Source organism: Cupressus sempervirens, chromosome 3 (genome assembly GCF_028749045.1).
Source record: "Cupressus sempervirens isolate cs-2001-9-10 chromosome 3, ASM2874904v1, whole genome shotgun sequence".
NCBI lineage: Eukaryota > Viridiplantae > Streptophyta > Pinopsida > Cupressales > Cupressaceae > Cupressus > Cupressus sempervirens.
The window spans coordinates 31,391,760-31,410,740 of record NC_143120.1 but is presented as its reverse complement, the minus strand read 5'-3'; the positions used below and the strand labels follow the sequence as shown (position 1 = coordinate 31,410,740).

The 18,981-nt window shown below is 37.4% G+C and overlaps 1 protein-coding gene across 1 annotated transcript in view; it reads right to left on the bottom strand.

The window, feature by feature from the left end:
- Window positions 1-864: 864 nt before the first annotated feature.
- LOC149564624 (putative amidase At4g34880) overlaps window positions 865-18,981 on the bottom strand; it is a 42,388-nt gene continuing 24,271 nt past the window's right edge. The window contains exons 3-5 of the mRNA XM_089818170.1: window positions 2,006-2,242; window positions 1,614-1,803; window positions 865-1,527 (exon numbers count right to left, since the gene is read on the bottom strand). Coding sequence (XP_089674296.1) covers window positions 1,156-1,527; window positions 1,614-1,803; window positions 2,006-2,242 — 799 coding nt within the window. The 3' untranslated portion in view covers window positions 865-1,155. The remainder of the gene's footprint in view (window positions 1,528-1,613; window positions 1,804-2,005; window positions 2,243-18,981) is intronic.

The following is an 18,981-nucleotide window of genomic DNA, read 5'->3' as shown; positions in this document are numbered from 1 at the left end:
TCTTTTGGTCTTGTTTATTTATTTTTATTTTCAGGAACCTTTTTAATCATTTTTTTTGGTTTGTGGTGCTTCGTTAATTTGCATCTTTTATTTCTCTGACCTTTTTGGTGGTTCCCTAATTCCTCTTGATGATTGTTGCCCCTCCCTCATAATTTTGCTTGTCCTTTTTACTATTTCTAATCGTGCTGCTCTTTCTCATCATAATACTTAAAAATGCATACAATCAAATCCATAAAAGAACACTCTAAAAATGATTTGTGGAAATCTGATAATGTTAATAAAATATTGTCAAATCTCCATATTCTCAAAATTGCAATAAAATATCATTCAATCTGCATATTCGTGCCAATTCTATCTTCTCAAGCCTCTTTTGACCTCTTGGAGTGCTCATCTCACTATAGAATTGACCTCTTGGAGCGCTCATCTCACTATAGAATCCATGAAGTTGATTCTAATTAGACAATAAGAATTTTAACTCTAGAATAAATTGATCGCATGTGAAATTGATGATTTTTTTCCCAAATTTCTCTTCTAAAATTTAACCACAGCAAAACGTTGTATAATGGAAATAACTTACTCTGCCCATCTTTCTCCTTTTTTGTATTTTTCATTGTTAAACCTGCACTCTCTAACGGTTTTTAATTTTGTCAGTAAAAGGTTTTGTTTATTTGAATTTGGCGAGTGAATGCGACCCGCATACCATGTTAACGCATTATACAGTCCTACATCTCATCGATTGATCATCTGTACAGCACATCATTAAGTTGGGTAAGTTCAACTTTGCTGATCAGTTTGGAAAGCAAGCATAATGCATCAGACGAACAGATAACGCTTTTACCTACTTCAAATTTTATTAGTCTGCACTTAAAGAAAATTCCCAGATATGACATATCGATCCTTAACTGGTTCTAAGATGGATTACAATTATACGTAGAGCCTGAAATATGAGTTAGTAATATTATAAAATACAAACTAAATCTAGGCGTTACAATTGAGTTTCTGCCAACCTTTACTAGCCTACTCAGTGAAGACTGACAACATATATGTTCTATTTTAAGCAGCCATTAGGAATTGTAATTTTAACAAGGCAGAGAAGTTAGGACACCTGTGCGCTGTGGATAGAAGGATTTTGCCATATCTTCTGAAGAAAAGTACTTATAATTTTCTTAATCTGCTCAACGAGGGCACCTTCCTTACTTTCGTTGCTTGTTCGAAAGAATAGGCAATCTCAATGAGAGTGGGCTCTGAGCCTCGTCCTCCTCCAAAAAATATGCCATAGGGAACCCCGCTTGTATTGTAGCCCGCAGGCACACTGATACCAGGATATCCTGCAATGGCTAGAACGCTTTTAATCTGAATATCTATGGTCACCAGGGCATGAAGATTGTAGCTTTTTAAAACCCTATGAATTCCAGTTTTTGTTAGCATGCGATCTGTTTTTAGGGATTTTTTATATTCTTGTGCTTTTAAACCAGATGTGTTCTGGGACTGAAGAAATTTCCCTTGTCCATACTCAAAGAGTTTTTCCTGATAGAAAAAGTAGATTTAATGTTATAAACAGTTTAGGATACAAAACAAACCACGCGGAAAACGTAGTGAGAGAGCTATTCTACCTCCATAGCATGTTGTGTATTGAAGGAGATGATGTCAGCTAATGTGCGAACGGGAGATTGCAGAAGCTGTGAAAGGTAGATGTTAACATCATGTTTGAATTCGTACTTTAGCACAATTTGCTCATTATCGATGCTTAAATTCAGAAAATTACTGAACATGTGATTTTCCACTAAAATTGCTCCTTTTTCCCTGAAAAGCAGACATAAAGAGGTGTCATATAGTTTTCTCTAAAGTAGAATATCAATTTTTTCCTTATATTGCTTCATAACTTGTTCTAATCTGTGGGACCACATCCTGTTGTTAATGTAGCTTTATAAGAGGATTATTGGTGAAGGGAGAGCTTCTCTCAAACAATGACACATTTGCTTGCCCCTATAAACATTAGGATTACCTCATAATTGCCAGATGCTTCTCAAAGGATACTGCTTCAGCAGATCCAGGTGGTAAATCTGGGTTTCGAACAATACCCAGCCTCTTTCCCTGCAGCCCATCTGTCTTGAGGAATTTCTTATATCCACCTTTTGGAATGAACTGAGCTGCACTTTTTGTAGCTTTGTGATCATAAATGTCATACCCAACAATCACATCTAACAGGTAAACTGCATCTGTTACTGTTCTGCAAATTGGTCTGTTATCAACAGATTCAAGTTATCTCAGAATCTTGTTCTATCTCTAGGAAAATGTGAACTTGTAAAAAGCAGTATTCATTTATCACATTTGCGTCCTTAACCAAAAGACTTGCTGTAGATTTTCAGAGTGGTGACCACATTCTTTATTATTGATTCGTTTAAGCACACAAATATATGTTAGCTTGCTATAAATACTTTCAGCTAATAAGAATAATGCCTTGGAGTACTGGTTTGGTGGACGACATGTTAAAATGTAGATGATGGCTTTGAAGGATAATGAACATTAATTGATATTATTAGTTATTTGTTGGCAGTTGTGGATTAATATATACAATGATGCATTATGAGAATGCATAGAAAAAATGAATATATAAAAATAATTTTAAGTTTAGTAAATTTTTTATACTAAACTTCAAATTATTTTATTGCATTAATATTTTTACATTATCGTATTACATTATTGTATTAGTATACATATATTTAATGATATAATTGCAATCTATAACTATCTATAAGCAAACAACCACTTATATCAATTAATGTTCATTATTCTTTATTCTTCAAAAATTCTTCATTATTTTATTATTTCTCCACCATAATGAAAAATTTGAAGAATATCTTCAAAACATATGCTGCAGCACTATCTTGACTTGGGACCTCTCTTTAGCCCCTTCTCAAGAATTGTGAATGTGCATTCTTCAATCACTGATGCAATCACATTGTCACTCTTCTAGTGGTCATTCCATTCAAAGATGATAAAATTATAAATGATCATCATTAGTCATTTTGTTAGTGCTCACACCAATCACGACCACTAGATTCTGCAATTTCAATATTTCATTCTAAAAATCTGCAATTTTTAGGACCAAGCCATGTTTAAATCTATCACCGACAATTTGTACAAAATCTGAAATAAACCAACAATGCCATAGCATCAACAAATTTACAACAAGAAGCTAGCAATGAGCGGGAAAGGGAGCAGGTCTGGAGATTTCAAACTGAGGGTTTCTTGTAGATGCGGGAGTGTTGCAGGGGTGTCTAAGACTGGTGAGGGGGAAGATAACGATGACGATGAGGATGATGATGCGCTTGGCGGTGAGGGAGTTTGTTTTTGTGAGCGTTTGGTGGACATTTCCTTGTTGGATCCGGCTGTCTTGTTGTCCCAGTGCTCTCTATTTGTTGGTCTGAAGGCAAGGGTTTTTCAGACACATCATCTTGATCTTGTGTGGTGCAGTTCAGCTGGGAGTTTTTTTCCATTGGGCTGGAACTCATGTTGGCTGTGGCCTTCCTTGTTTGAGAAGGATGTGCAGAGATTGGGGTCTGGTCTTCGGTACCATTCTTGCTGGTGATAGTGTTGACGGGTTCCTCCAGGGTGTCGCTCTTTGTTGGGGGCAGCTTTCTTTTGAGGGCTGTTGTCTGATTTTTGTGAAGGTTGGTTCCGCCCTTCTATGGCTATGGGGAGAGAGGTTTTCCCCCAGATCCGTAGCTGGTTGTGATGGTAGCATGGGCAAGGGTGGGGGTATTGGATTTCAAAGCTTGTTCCAAGGCTCTCATTCTCCCTGGTTCATCTTACCTTGGAACGACATTTTTTGGATCAAGTCTTTTGGATCCTATGTTTTCCCAAGCTCTAGTGGGGAGTTTAGCTATCTGCATGGTACTCCTCGCTTTTATGCTGGTAAAGACTGGGTTGGGATGGTTCCTCACCCCCTCCCTATACTGGATGGTATGATGGGTTGCTACCTTTGGGGCAATCTTGGGTTGTCGAGGCTCTTGGGCACTACTGGTTTCAAGCATTAGGTTCTTGTGCCTTTATGCTGGTTGATCAAGCTTGGGTTCCCCCACTAGTGGGTGGTTGGTCCTTTGTTGGGAAGGCTCTAAATTGTCTTCTCATTATGAGTAAAATGCTGTTACAAAGGTGGTGGGCTTGGATGTTTGTCTCCGCTCCTTCTCGCATGGCTTTTATGGAGGTGAAGCTATCTCCTATTGAGGTGGAGATCTGGTGTGAGTTGCTGGTTGTGGAGGAGACTCCTATTGAGGGGGACATTCTCAAGGCTGCTGCTTTTGATAGGTTGGGGGGTTGGTGGTTCCATCTTCCTAACCTTGATGTTTGGTTCCTTGTTGGGAGGGCTCTTCATTGTCCTCTCATTATGAGTAAAATGCTGTTACAGAGGTGGTGGACTTGGATTTTTGTCGCTGCTCCTTCTTGCATGGCTTCTATGGAGGTGAATCTCTCTCCTATTGAGGTGGAGATTTGGTGTGAGTTGTTGGAGACTCCTATGGAGGGGGACATTTTCAGGGCTGCTGCTTGTGATTGGTTGGGGGGTTGGTGGCTCCACCTTCCCAACCTCGATGTTTTGATCTTCTCTCCCCTTGTTTCTGCTGTGGGGGACCCTTTCACTATTGAGGTGGGAAAGGAGACTGCTGTGTGGTGGAAGATCTTTGAAAGTGCTGGCCTGAGAAAGGGGTCAAGATGGTTATGGATCTCTAATTCTAACAGAGAAAGAAAGGATAGGCAGGTTGCTGCCTTGTTTAGTTGTTCAATTTTTATGGTGATGAAAGGACCCCATTCTTCTTGGTTCTTGTCTTCTTGTGATTGGATGTACGCTGGAAGTTTTAAAGGGCTCATCCAAGTCCTTCGTTCTTGTTTTTGGTTATGTTTCACAGCTTGTATGGGGGCTTGTCCCAAGGTGTGTCATTCTCAGACCTTTGTCTTTGATAGAGGTAAGTCTATATTGTAGATCCTTGGTGATCTTGGATTTGGCATTAGGCGCTGTTAATTCTGTTTAGCAGTATCTAGTGTGAGTTGTTTGTACCACGGGCCAGCACCCTCTTGCTGCTTTTCTTAATCAAAAACAAATTTACAAGAACATGAAGCATATCACTCATCTTTGTGGAATTTCTACTCAAATGAATTATACACATTCCAATAAACATCTCCTTTGCAATAAAAATTTCATGTGGAGGAAGAATTTTTTTCGATACACTATGCAAGTTGAAAGTTAAGTGTTATAAACTATAATTGACAATGGTAGTACTGAGAATACAATATTTGAAGGAAAGAAAAACATAATTTGAGGTGCCAAAAGACTCTAGACCATATAGTTGTCATGGTTTCAAAAGGGAATGAGGTGACTATAGATAGAAAATCTTTAGTCTTTTTAAATATTGGGCACCATGTAAAGTATTTAACCAATACTTTTGATTATTTTACAAATATTGAATGAAATGCATAAATTTTCATGGTGTTTTATCACCTAAATCCTGATATGGACAAGGTGAGAGTATACAGTAATTTGAATACTAACTAATTGGTGGTAAAACCAATACTTTCTAAATTTTACAAATATTCTAAGTTACTGATTCGGGTTCGGGGATAGATTCGGGGTTTGTGGGATTGGGCAATTTTTTTTTTTCTCATTTGGGTTCATGGATGGGTTCATGAGTCTATATATATATATGTGCAAAAAATAAGAGAAACGTGTTTAATTGCAAAATTTAGTCATTTCATAGTATGAATATATGTTGCTTGATCATTGATCAATGCCAAATGTCAAAAATATACATTAAATACCTACTCATTAATCTATGTTCATGATTGTAAAGAAAATCATACATTGAATTACTAAATTGCAAAATGAAATTTCAAAACATAGCGTAGTTCATCAAATAATAAAGTTTGAAACATAATGATAAATGGCAAGTGTTTAATAGTTTATCAATGATCATAGTATCAAATACCCTTCAAGGTTCAAATGGGTCATCAAACAATGAGGGATCAATGGTTTCATCCTCAGCTACAACTATATCTAGATCCTCATCACTGGAACAAACAATCTCTACAACCTTCTCTCAAAACTTGCAAAATGGGCACACCAAAATGAGAGAGCAAATGAGAGATTAGATGAGTGAAATGTTTTTTATTAGGCTCCTTTCAAGGTTACATAAAAAAGAATTTTTTTAAAAAAAACATTATTTTCAGTTGTTTTATTTCATTTTTTGGACCCTATTGCTATGGGTCCACCTGGGTTCGCCCTGATTCATGCTAGCAAGGACCCGGACGGGCCCACAGTTTGAAATCCAGACCCTACCCGGACCCGCAGCAAACCCAGACGCAAATCCAGACCTGCGCGAACCTGGGCCCAAATCTGGGCTGCAGGGTGCGAACCTGGCTTTGTAGCAAATATTGGATGAAATGCTTAAATTTTTATGGTTTTTGATCACCTAAATCCTGATATGGACAAGGTGAGAGTATATAGTAATTCAAACACTAACTAATTGGTGGTAAACCACACAGTTCTACAATGTAAGCAGAATGGACATTCAAATAATTAAGTGGCATTGCTATCTAGACTTACATTATAGTATACTTTGCTGGTAAGTCACACAGATATTTACAATATGAATGATAAAGCATTATGTACTTTTCTATTTTAATTTTGAGAATTATAACAAGCAGTTGCCCAACAATAATATTTTTTGACAGATAGTTGTAGTAAACCACATAAAATATAAAACATCTAGAATAGGAGCTGATATATGATGCCAAATCTCTGAATAAAGCCCATTGACAAACCCTCAAACAGCTGCCCAAAATATTAGCATAGGAGCTGATATATATATCATGGTACATATGAAGCATGAACTAGTGCTGCAAAGTGAGTGCAAGCTATACCTGGTAAAAAAACCTGTGATTGTTTTTGACAATAGGCACAACACAAATAATATGTTTCTTCAAATTAGCTATGGCTGTAAAACCAAATACATTAAAATTCCCTACTATTCCCAATGTGATATCTATGCAATAATATTTGGATTGAATAAACTTCATTGCAGTAACATTCAGTTCTCCCTGCATACTTCCAACAGTCCTAAACAACAATATTAAAGATTGATTACTAATTTCCTTACAGAAGGGAGTATGGTAGCACGGCAGACCAGTGCATAATATTTAATAATTTTAACTTAGTAGAAGAGACAAGAATTCTTATGTTAGAATTCTGTTCCCGTCTTGGATGGCAGCATCCAACACCTAGCACTATACTTCTGTACTCCACTAGAATGCCATGCTCCAACAATCCCCTACAACACTCAAAAATACTGTGACCACACTATGGGCTACAACTAGTGGATCTCAAAAATTGTTCTTTAAATGGGAACACTAATCCCACGACAAAGGTCACAGAAGATTTGACAAATTAAAGTCTTTTATTCACAGCTTCCTGAAAGATCGCAGGTTGCATGAGCTGATGGTTGCCTTTCTTTGCTACAAGAAAAAAGTGTGGCCAAAGAAATTGTCTCCTTTTCGTATGGTACTTTTGAGAATTATGTATGGTGACTCCCTTTGGTCTGCCAAATTAGCATCTATTTGGGAGTCAGCCAATAATAAATTTGACTTGTTCACTATAGCCTTGTATAATAAATAGTTGATTTCTGAACTCCAGCCAAATAAATATCACTTTCACAAATAAAATATTCTAAGATCAAACAATGATTCTGCATGTAAAATGAACTCATTGTCAACTGAAAATAACTGAATCTGAATCAATTGTATTTTGAAAGTTCTTCATTCTTGATCATAATTTCTGAAATCTTTAACATGAATCTAAAATAATCTTTTTGCACGATGCAATCCCTTAAAGGTATCACCTTTGATGGATATCAGTTTTTTGGCCCAGATCCAATTGAGTAACTAAGAGGGTTTTCATCCTTTGATTTCAAAACCAAGAAAGTTAAGCCAAAAAATGAAGTTAAGCCAAAAATTGAATATTGATGCTCAATTTTCAAAAAACGTTTTTGGCTAATAAAGAGTATATGATCTTCCTCATGCTCAACTCCTTTTATTATCACTTGTTTTCTATTTTTAGCCCCCTGAAGGAGTCTCTTGAATTTCTTGTTTTTTTACTTTAATGTTTCAATTTGATCCCTTGTTCTAGTGTCACTCTTGATATCATTTTAAGCCCTGTTTAAAAACACCTTATATTACTTTTGACTACTTCATATTTTGATAATAATGAATTATAAGTTGTCTTTATAAGATTACATACTTTTTTGGTAACTTAAATTAAGTTACTAAGTCTCTTAAGAGCACTACGTGAAAAAATTGCCAAGAAGTGTATTTAGATTCAAATGTAATTGTTAGTGTAAATAATTAATTACTATTTACACTTTACTTAAGTTTACTTAGGTTAATGCATTAGCATGTTAGTTGTCATGTAGACACCTAGGAGTATGCGTAGTCATATGAGTTGTCTTGTTGACAACATAGGAGTTAGCAACTTATTTAAGCACATGGTGTCTACAACATCTCTTTAGGAATCCACTCTTGGTGGACATGTGCTTAGTTGTGATTTTTCTCTTTGTTGACTCCTAGTCATTCTAGATGCTTTTATATATAGGCACTTCTAGTGTGTATTTATTTGATGTTCATTCTCATTATTGTTATTATGATCATCCATTATTGATCCATATTGTGCTAGTGCTTGAGCTTCTTGATCTTGGTGTCATTTTGCCCTAAGAAAAATTCTTACATGGTATCAGAGCGATAGGAGATCTCTTCACATAGCCATTGGAGACCATTTTTGCTTCACCTCTTGGAGGGTCACGATTCAAATTCAGAGTATCTGCACTTATTGTGACCATCTAGAGCCAATGCGGACCTCACCATTGTGTCCGGAGCATTGATTTAGAGAATTTTGACAATAAATTTGCCTACCCAATGCTATAGTCAAATCCGAGGCAAAATTTTTTTGTGCAAACTGGAACCTAAAGGCCCGATTTGTGAAATTGGTATGATCTCTTTAGCTTTGTGCAATTAATTTTTCAGATCTGAATATTTTTTTCGTGTCTCCACATTTGTTCTTTTCGGATTTGCATTTTATTTCCGAAATTCTACGAAAAATTTGGCCTTTTAGGCTAGTAGGAGAGCATTTTTTTTGCAAGTAAACCGGGCGGTCAAACCCCAGCAACTTGTGGCCGGCATATTCCAAACCGCAACCGGCTTCCACACCGCAATGGACATCTACAACAACTAGCGGCTTCTTAGCCGATTCAAGTCCTGTCGACTCCCATTTTTATTTACCCTTGCCCCCACACCTACAATGAATGTGGGATTAATATCCCACACCAGCCACACCTCTGCACCATCGGTGATCTCCACCAACGCTTAGCGGCGCTGGCCCCTCCTCCGCACCGTCGGCCACTCCGCCACTCTCGCCGACTCCTCTACATCGATGGCCAGTCTCTCCTGACACCACCAAGTGCCCCACTGTCGTTGCCAACGTGAACTTTCGGCTGCCATGTAGTCTACCACGCGACATCCTCCTTCGATGTTCACAGTCGCCGACGCGGTAGTACCACTCGACCACATCAGCATCCAACGTGGTAGTGCTATGTCAGCGCCCCCTAACATAGACTGCCACGTCAACTACCACGATATCAGACACGTCATCTGCCACATTGACATCCATACTGTACAGGCTACACAGTCAGCCTGCCGATTGGTCTTTTCATTTTGCTGACGTCATCAATTGGCGAGCCTAAATTTGACGGTCATTTGACTGTCACAAGCAAACCAAATTGTATTGCCAAGACAACTGTTTGGGCGTCAAATTTAACACAACATTTTCTTGACGTTATCAAAGCAAACCCCTCACTATATGCAGTTTTGATTTGACAGTCCAACTTTAGGAGGCCATATCTCAGTCATCCGAACTCCAAATCAGGTGCAATTATTTTTTTATTTGGGCTAGAATTTCTTGAACTTTTTAGTGGTGCTATTATTTTCTAGTTTTGGTGCATGGATTTGTCAGAAAAATCATTTTTTGGTGACTGTACCTGTCCAATCCTGCATTTTGCAACTTCAAATGCTCCATACGATCTCATCTAGACACATATTCGAGTTCTATTTTTTTGAAAGTGATAATTTTTCGTCTACTTTTCAGATCTGCAATCAGATTATAAGCTTGTGTGGACGGAAATACCACTTTTAGAAATAGGTCCTCTTTTGCATTGTCTTACTTTGATCAAACCTCAAAATTGTTGTATATCTGAGCAACATTGCTAAGTACCAGATTTGAACTCCAAGAGGAGGTTGTAAACAACAAAATCGAAAATCCACTTATGCCCTAAATTGGCAAGTGGCTATTGTAAACGCACTAAGTATAAAGTACCCAAAGCATTCATTTGGGGGGGGGGAGGGGGGTTTGGTTGAGTAAAAAGGGGGGGATGTCTCTTGGTGTTGTGTTCCTTTCTTCTTGCTTATGTTTCTTTCCTTGCATTATGGGAAACATTAAGGCTCCAAAATTAACATCACATAATTATGCCACATTGTCAGTTAAAAAATGGTGCGATTTAATGAATGACGAAGTTTCTCAATATGCAGATGGATCTTTTCCTAAACCCATAGGTGATCAAGTAACTCAAAGTGATATCCATCCTTGGGAATTGGCAGATAGAAAAGCCCTAGGAATCATTAGGTTAGGGGTTGATGACAAGATCCTTTATCAGCTCATAAAATATGATACATCCAAGGAAACTTGGGACACCCTTAAAAAGCTATATGGGAAAGTGACTGAGGAGGATGTCTACAAGATTAAAGATGAACTTATCTCCCTAGATCCTAAGAACTTTGATTCCATCCAGGATTTTATCATTAAGGTGAATGAGTTGAGAACAAAACTTAATGATTGTGGTAGTCCCATTAAGGATGACGGGTTGATTTATCTAATTCAGAATAAGCTGCCACCATAATACTCCACATTTGTCTCTTCTTTCAACACCACAAAGGCTACCTTAGGGGCTTCTTATCAGAAAATCACTTTTGATGAATATACCCAGTTGTTAGAGGATGAACAAGCTAAGTTGATAACAATGGGGATTCTCAAGTCTTCAAAGTCTAAGGCATTGGTGGCTAACAATGAGAGTTCTAAAAATTCAACTGGTGAAAGTTCAAACAAAGGCAAGGGCAAAGAGAAGAAGTGGAAAGATAACAAACAAGGAGATACACCTAAATCAAATCAACAAGGCAAGTCTTCTCCTAATACAAACAAAACGGGGGACAATAATCAGGAAAAGAAGAAGTGTGCCTATTGTAAAAGAATTTGTCATAATGAACATTAGTGTTATCACAAGTAGATTGATGAATTGAAAACCATCATGAAGAAGTACAATGTTCCATCGCCTAATGCTTATAAGGAAAAAGGGTCTTCATCTTCAGATTCTAAGAGTAAAGGGCAAGCTTTACTCACAAACAATGTCAGTCAGGGGGAATGGATTATTGACTCAGGTGCCACACACCACATGGGTGCTTCAAAGAGAGATTTTTTTCAATAACACCTTCAAAGGTACCTCACATCTTTGTAGGTGATGATACTAAAGTGGAAGTTGAAGGAAAAGGTGAAGTTGAGATGGAAAGTGGACCGTTCAAGGATGTTCTTTATGTTCCTAATCTCACCTCCAACCTTCTTTCAGTTTACCAAATCACTCACTACGGAGGTGGAAACAAGGTTGAATTTCTTCCAAATTCAGTTGTTGTGAAAAGAATCACAAATGATTCTATGGTTACAATAGGCGAAGCTGATCATGATTCAAGGCTTTACACTTTCTCTTCCTTTGTGCCTAAATCTAATGCACAAGCCTTGTTAATGCATTCAAATACAGAAAGCAAACTGTGGCATGAGAGGTTTGGACATCTCAACTGCAGGTATCTTCAACAGCTTAGTAGCAAGAACATGGTTCATGGTCAACCTCAAGTCCAGTTTTTAGATGGTGTTTGTTCAGGTTGCACACTTGGGAAGCATCCAAAAAAAACGTTTGACAAGGGGAAGTCTTGGAGAGCACAAAGTGTTCTTGAACTAGTTCATAGTGATGTGGTGGGCCCATTTCTAGTGCCATCATTTGGAAAGTCTTGCTATGCACTCACCTTCATTGATGACGATTCTTGCTATACTTGGGTATTCTTCATGGCTCATAAGAGTGAAGTGTTTGAACAATTTCTCAGCTTCAAGGCTCAAGTAGAAAAGCAATTAGAGAAAGCCATCAAAGTTCTTCGAACAAATAATGGAAGGTAGTATGTGAACTCAAGACTTATAGATTTTTGAACTCAGGAGGGAATTGACCTTTAACATTCAGTACCATACACTCCACAGTAGAATGGTGTTGCCGAAAGGAAGAACAGAACCCTCAAGGAGATGACCAGTTGCATGCTACTTCATAAGGCTCTTGATCAAGTTTTTGGGCTAAAGCAATGCATTGTGCAAACTACGTCCAGAATAGGAGTCCTCATAAAGCTTTGGATGGTGTAACTCCTTTGAAGCTTGGAATGGAAGGAAACCTACTATAAAGCACTTTAGAGTCTCTGATTGTCCAACATGGGCACGAATACCTCCACAAAAAACGCAAGGCATTGGAACCTCAAAGTAAACCTTGCATCTTTGTTGGTTATGCGGACTCTCATAAAGCCTACAAAATCGATGGATCCAGAGACACATGACGTTTTCTATGAGAGGAGTGTACACTTTGAAGAATGTTGTCCAAGCTTTACTTCTTCAACTCCTCCGTCTTCCTCCTTCATTGAAGAAAGTGACAATGATGACAGTGACTTGGAAGATGTTCGTCCACAACCCAAACAGAGGCAATAGACAGATGAGGTTGAGGAAATCCCTTCTACTTCTACATCTTCTTCCACTAGACCTAAATGGGCTCAACAGACATTAGATGCGGCAGGACCATTGGCAAGGAATCCTTTAGATACTAGGAGGACAAGATCACAACATAACTCACTCCCTCATGCTTATATTGCAGTTGTTTCCGATCCTCAATCATTCAAAGAAGCTTCAAGAATTCTAGAATGGGATAAAGCAATGGAGGAAGAATACAATTCTCTTATGAGAAACAATACATGGGACTTAGTCTCTCTTCTTAAGGGAAGAAAATTGGTTCGGTGTAAGTGGATCTATTGAACCAAGTTTGCAGCGGATGGAAGTGTTGATAAGTATAAGGAAAGACTTGTTGCAAAAAGTTTCTCTCAGGTACCTGGTATTGATTACACTAAGATCTTTGCCCCAATTGCAAAAATGAACTCCATTCGTTTGACACTAGCTATAGTTGCAGCTCAGAGATGGGTTGTTCATCAGATGGATGTGAAGAGTGCATTCTTGAATGGTGATCTTTATGAGGAGATTTATATGGAGCAGCCACAGGGTTTCATTCATGATTCTACTTTGGTTTGCAAGTTGAAAAAGTCTATGCACTAAAACAAGCTCCAAGAGCTTGGTATGCCAAGATGGATTCTTTCCTTCTCTCAGCAGGGTTCACCAGATGTCATTCAGATTCGAATGTCTACATTCTTTAGTGGGATGATTCTCACTTGCTACTTGTGCTTTATGTTGATGACTTGATCAGTACAGGGAGTACAACATCTATCATTGATAGCGTCAAGTCTACTTTGCAAGACAATTTTTCCATGATAGACTTGGGTCTACTTCATTATTTCCTTGGTATTGGGATACAACAATCTTTATCAAGGATCACATTATCACAACCCAAGTATGCTCTTGATCTACTTGCTCAATTTCACATGAGTGACTGCAAGGCTGCATCTACTCCATTTCTTTCAAGTGTTAGGTTAGAAGCAAAGTGTTCCACTCCACTTGTTGATGCTACTTTGTATAGACAGTTGGTTGGAAGTCTTATCTACTTGACACATACACACTTTGACATATCCTTTGTAGTTGGTATGATTTTTCGCTTCATGCAAGAGCCACATGAACTCCACTGGAAGGCAACCGAACACATCTTACATTATATCCAAGGTACACATACATATGGGATATGTTGTCCAGCTGGTACTGGGCTACAACTAGTGGGTTATACAGACTTAGACTATGTAGGGGATCTTGATTTTCGCAAAAGCACTTGAGGATACATGTTTCATCTTGGTTTCGGCCCCATTTGTTGGCAGAGTAAAAAGCAGAACACTATTGCTCTTTCATCTACTGAGTCTGAGTATCGAGGAGATGCCATTGCGGCTACAGAAGCTATTTGGTTACAACATAATCTGAAGGAGTTTGGTTTTGACATACCTAGACCCACAATCATACATTGTGATAATTAGAGTGCCATTGAAATCTCAAAACATCCATTGCAACATCAATGCACCAAACACATCGAGGTTCATATGCACTACATCAAAGAGTTGATTCATGAGCAGGTCATTGCATTGCAATATTGTCCTACAGAAAAGTAGATTGCAGATATCTTCACCAAGCCCTTCATTGAGGTCAAGTATCTTCATTTGCGCGATCTCTGTGGGGTGCGAGATTTTTCACCAGGGGGTCACATGACTCTTCTCTTCCTTATTGTACTTATCTCTCTTTTTGGGGGAGGATTTTTCCCATGTGGTTTTCCCTCTTTCTCCGTTTTCAAAGAGATTGAATTGTATTATATGTAGAGCATTGCATTTGTACATGGGTACCTAATATGGCCTAGTAGTCGAGACCCATCATGCATTTTTCTAGTTTTTGTGAACTTAAATGCATTCCCCTAAGTTGCACTTAAGGGGGGTGTTAGTGTAAATAATTAGTTACTATTTACACTTTACCTAAGTTTACTTAGGTTAATGCATTAGCATGCTAGTTTTCATGTAGACACCTAGGAGTATGTGTAGTCATATAAGTTGTCTTGTTGACAACATAGGAGTTAGCAACTTATTTAAGCACATGTTGTCTACAACATCTCTTTACGAGATACACCTATGTAAACTTATTCTCTCATCATCACACAAACTCCTATGCTCAATGGAGGATAATCCACTCTTGGTGGACATCTGCTTAGTTGTGATGTTTATCTCTTTGTTGACTCCTAGTCATTCTAGATGCCTTTATATACAGGCACTTCTAGTGTGTATTTATCTGATATTTATTCTCATTATTGTTATTATGATCATCCATTATTGATCCATATTGTGCTAGTGCTTGAGCTTCTTGATCTTGGTGTCATTTTTCCCTAAGGAAAATTCTTACAGTAATTACTTGAGTTAGATGAGTGGAAACTAGCTTTGCTAGGGTTTTTCTTATTCTGCGTACTTTGGTTTGTCACTTTCATCCTCCCTTGCATCATATCAAATTAATTGTGGAAGCTTTACTTTTAAAATGGCCTCGACCAACTTCGACCTAATAGTCGCTATATTGGTGTTGGTGATAGTTGCTCCTTCAAACAAGTACCTATAGAAATTCACATCAAAATTGTTTCGCAAGGTATGGCATTGCATACCCTTTTGGTGTAGTTTTACCCATTCTAGAATTTGATTCTGCATGTTAATGATTAGAGAAGTTCACTCTTATAAGATTTTTTGTTGGGATTGTTCCCTTGGAAAGCATGCTATGAAATTGGGATGCCAAGTCAAGGGCTACTCATAGGGTTTGTTTTGATGAAATCCTAAACCTCAGCAAAGGTTTTTTTCTTTTTCTTTTCATTGAAGTTAGTCATATTCAGAGCATTTTTCAGCATGACCCCTATTATGTCTGTTCATTTTTGTTAGTCTTCTAGCTTTGGTCTCAAAAAATTTCCATCTCTAATGACAAGAAGCTCCATCTCTAATGACAAGCCTTTTAGCTATTGTTTCCTCAGATTGGAGTCACTAGGCTGAAAGGCCACGCTTCATTATGGTGGGAGCATTTGCAAACTGATATACAAAGGAGAGGAAAGGAGAAGATCAAATCTTGGCCAAAGATGGTGAACAAGGTAAAGAACAAATTCCTTCTTGCCGATTACCAAGTTATCTTGTTGAGAAAGATGCAAAATTTGAGACAAAAAGACATGACTGTGAAAGAGTATATTGAGGAATTCTATAGATTGGACATCAGATCTGGACATGTGGATGATGATGTTGAGAAAATTGCAAGGTACATAAATAGATTGAGATCTGAAATTCAAGATGAAATAGTTTTGTGAAGTTGGAAAGTGTGGAAGAAGCATATCAATATGCCTTGAAAGCTGAGGATATCTTGACAAAGAAGCATGAACAGAGACAAAGAGGTAGAGGTGATAGATTATAGAGAGGCAGAGGTAGATCTTATAAAGAAGGTAGCAGATCTGACAATTTTATGTAGGATAAAGGTAAATCTGAATGAAGGAATGATGGCAAAGACAAGATTGAGTGGAAAGGTGGTAGTTCATACTGAGGAGGTATTGGATCTTACCGAGGAAGAGGTAATTCTTATCATAGAGGTGGTTTTTGTGGTAATTGTTTTAGATGTGGAAAAGAAGGGCATAGATCTTTTGAATGTAGATCTTTTGAAAGTGGGCAAAATAATAGAAATATTGTGATTCAAGAAGACATTGAAAATTCACCAAGTGGACCCGAGGCTGGAGAAAATCTGATGGTGAGAACCTTAGGTAATAAAGGAAGCGATGAGGAACCCGTCCATAGAAGAAGTCTTTTCAAGACCAGATGTAAGATGGCTGGAAAATGTTGTAAGGTGGTCATTGATAGTGAAAGTTCTACAAATTTGGCATCAGAAGAGCTGGTTACTAAGTTGCAGTTGCAGAGGCTGAAACATCCCAAACCTTATCATTTTTCATAGATCGGAGATGAGCATAAGATATTGCTAAGTGAGCAATGCCTTGTGAAGTTCAAAATTGGACATTACTTTGATGAAGCTTTGTGTGATATTATGCCTATGGATTGTTGTCATATTTTGTTGGGTAGACCTTGGCAATAGGATAGATATGTTGTGCATGATAGAAGATTGAATCAATATACTCTTTGGGTAAATGGGAAGAAGCAAACATTGCTGCCTTTGATTGAAAGTCCAGATGAGGTCAGTTGTACTGCAATAAAAGTATGCATAGTTAATGGAAAGCAATTTGAAAAGGAAGTAAAGAAGAATCAAGTCTATTTTGCTATAGTTCCTAGAGGACCAAGTGTTGGTAGTAATGACCAATTGATATCATAAGCTAGTAATGATAGAGTACCAGAAGAAATTATAGAATTGTTGAATGAATATAAAGATATTGTTGTTGATGATATTCCTGATGGTTTACCTCCAGTAAGAAGTATAAGCCATTGTATCGATCTGATTCGTTGAACTAGTTTGCCAAACAAAGCACTATATAGATTGACACCTATAGAGAATGAAGAACTTAACAAGCAAGTGCATGAATTGCTACAAAAGGGATTAATCGGAGAAAGTTTGAGTACATGTGCTATACCTTCTGTATTAGCACCTAAAAAGAATAGAGAATGGAGAATGTGTACTAATTCCAGAGCTATTAACAAGATCACAGTGAAATATAAGTTTTCTATACTGAGGATGGATGACATAATGAACTGTTTGAGTGGAGCAAAGTATTTTACCAAGATTGATTTGAAAAGTGGCTATCATTAGATTACAATCAAAGAAAGTGATGAATGGAAGACTGCTTTCAAGAGAAAAGATGGTTTGTATGAATGGTTGGTTATGTCTTTTGGTTTGACTAATGCACCTAGTACTCTCATGAGGTTGATGAATGAAGTTCTAAAAAGATTCTTGGGTAAGTTTGTGATTGTTTGTTTATATAACATTCTGATATTTAGTAAGGCTAAGGAAGAACATTTGAGCATATTAGACAAGTATTGTAGAGGTTGAAAGAGGAAAAGTTGCCGATTAATTTGAAAAAGTGTTCTTTTATGCAAGAGGAGATTGTGTATTTAGAATTTTTGATTCTAGCTGATGGTTTGAAGATGGATCCTAAGAAGGTTAAAGCAATTTTGGAATGGCTTGCACTTGAGAATGTGGGTGAGGTAAGATCATTTCATGGTTTGGCTAGTTTTTATAGAAAATTTATAAAGAATTTTAGTTCTATTTGTAATGGAATGACTGAGACAATGAGAGGAGATAAAAAAGAATTCAAGTGGACACATGGAGCTGATAATAGTTTTGAGACTTTAAACAAAAGATTGTTGAATTACCTGTATTGGCTTTACCTGATTTCAACAAAGTATTTCAAGTTGAATGTGATGCAAGTGGTAATGCAATAGGAGTTGTATTAAGTCAAGAAGATAAACTTGTTGCTTTCTTTAGTGGAAAGTTGAATGATGCTAAAAGAAAGTATTCTGTTTATGATCAAGAATTTTATGCTATTGTTCAAGCTTTGAAAAAGTGGAGACATTATTTGATTTCTAAGGAGTTTGTGTTGTATACTGATCATAAAGCTTTACAATACTTGGAAAGTCAACATAGATTGAATTAAAGACATATGAAGTGGGTTGAGTACTTAAAGAGTTTTACATTTGTTATTAAGCATAAGACTGGAGTCACTAATAGAGTTGCTGATGCATTAAGTAGAAGACGTTCCTTGTTGACTGAAATGAAGGTTGAAATTCTTGGTTTTGATGAAATGAAAGAGTTGTATGATGCTGATCCTGATTTTTCTGAGGTGTGGAGAGTGCAGAGCACCAAATCTGACAAATCACATAAGTAAGTATGATGAGTATTTCATTCAAGAAGGTATGTTGTTCAAAGGTATTCATTTGTGTATTCCTAGAAGTTGTATGAGGTTGAATCTGATTAAGGAAAAACATAGTGGTGGATTGGCTGGACTTTTTGGAATTGATAAGACATTGAGTTTGTTGAAAGAGAAGTATTATTGGCCACAAATATATAGGGATGTTCAGAAATTTGTAAAGAGTTGTGGAGTTTGTCAAGTTGCAAAAGGGGTGAGTCAAAATACTGGTTTGTATACACCTATTACTGTTCCT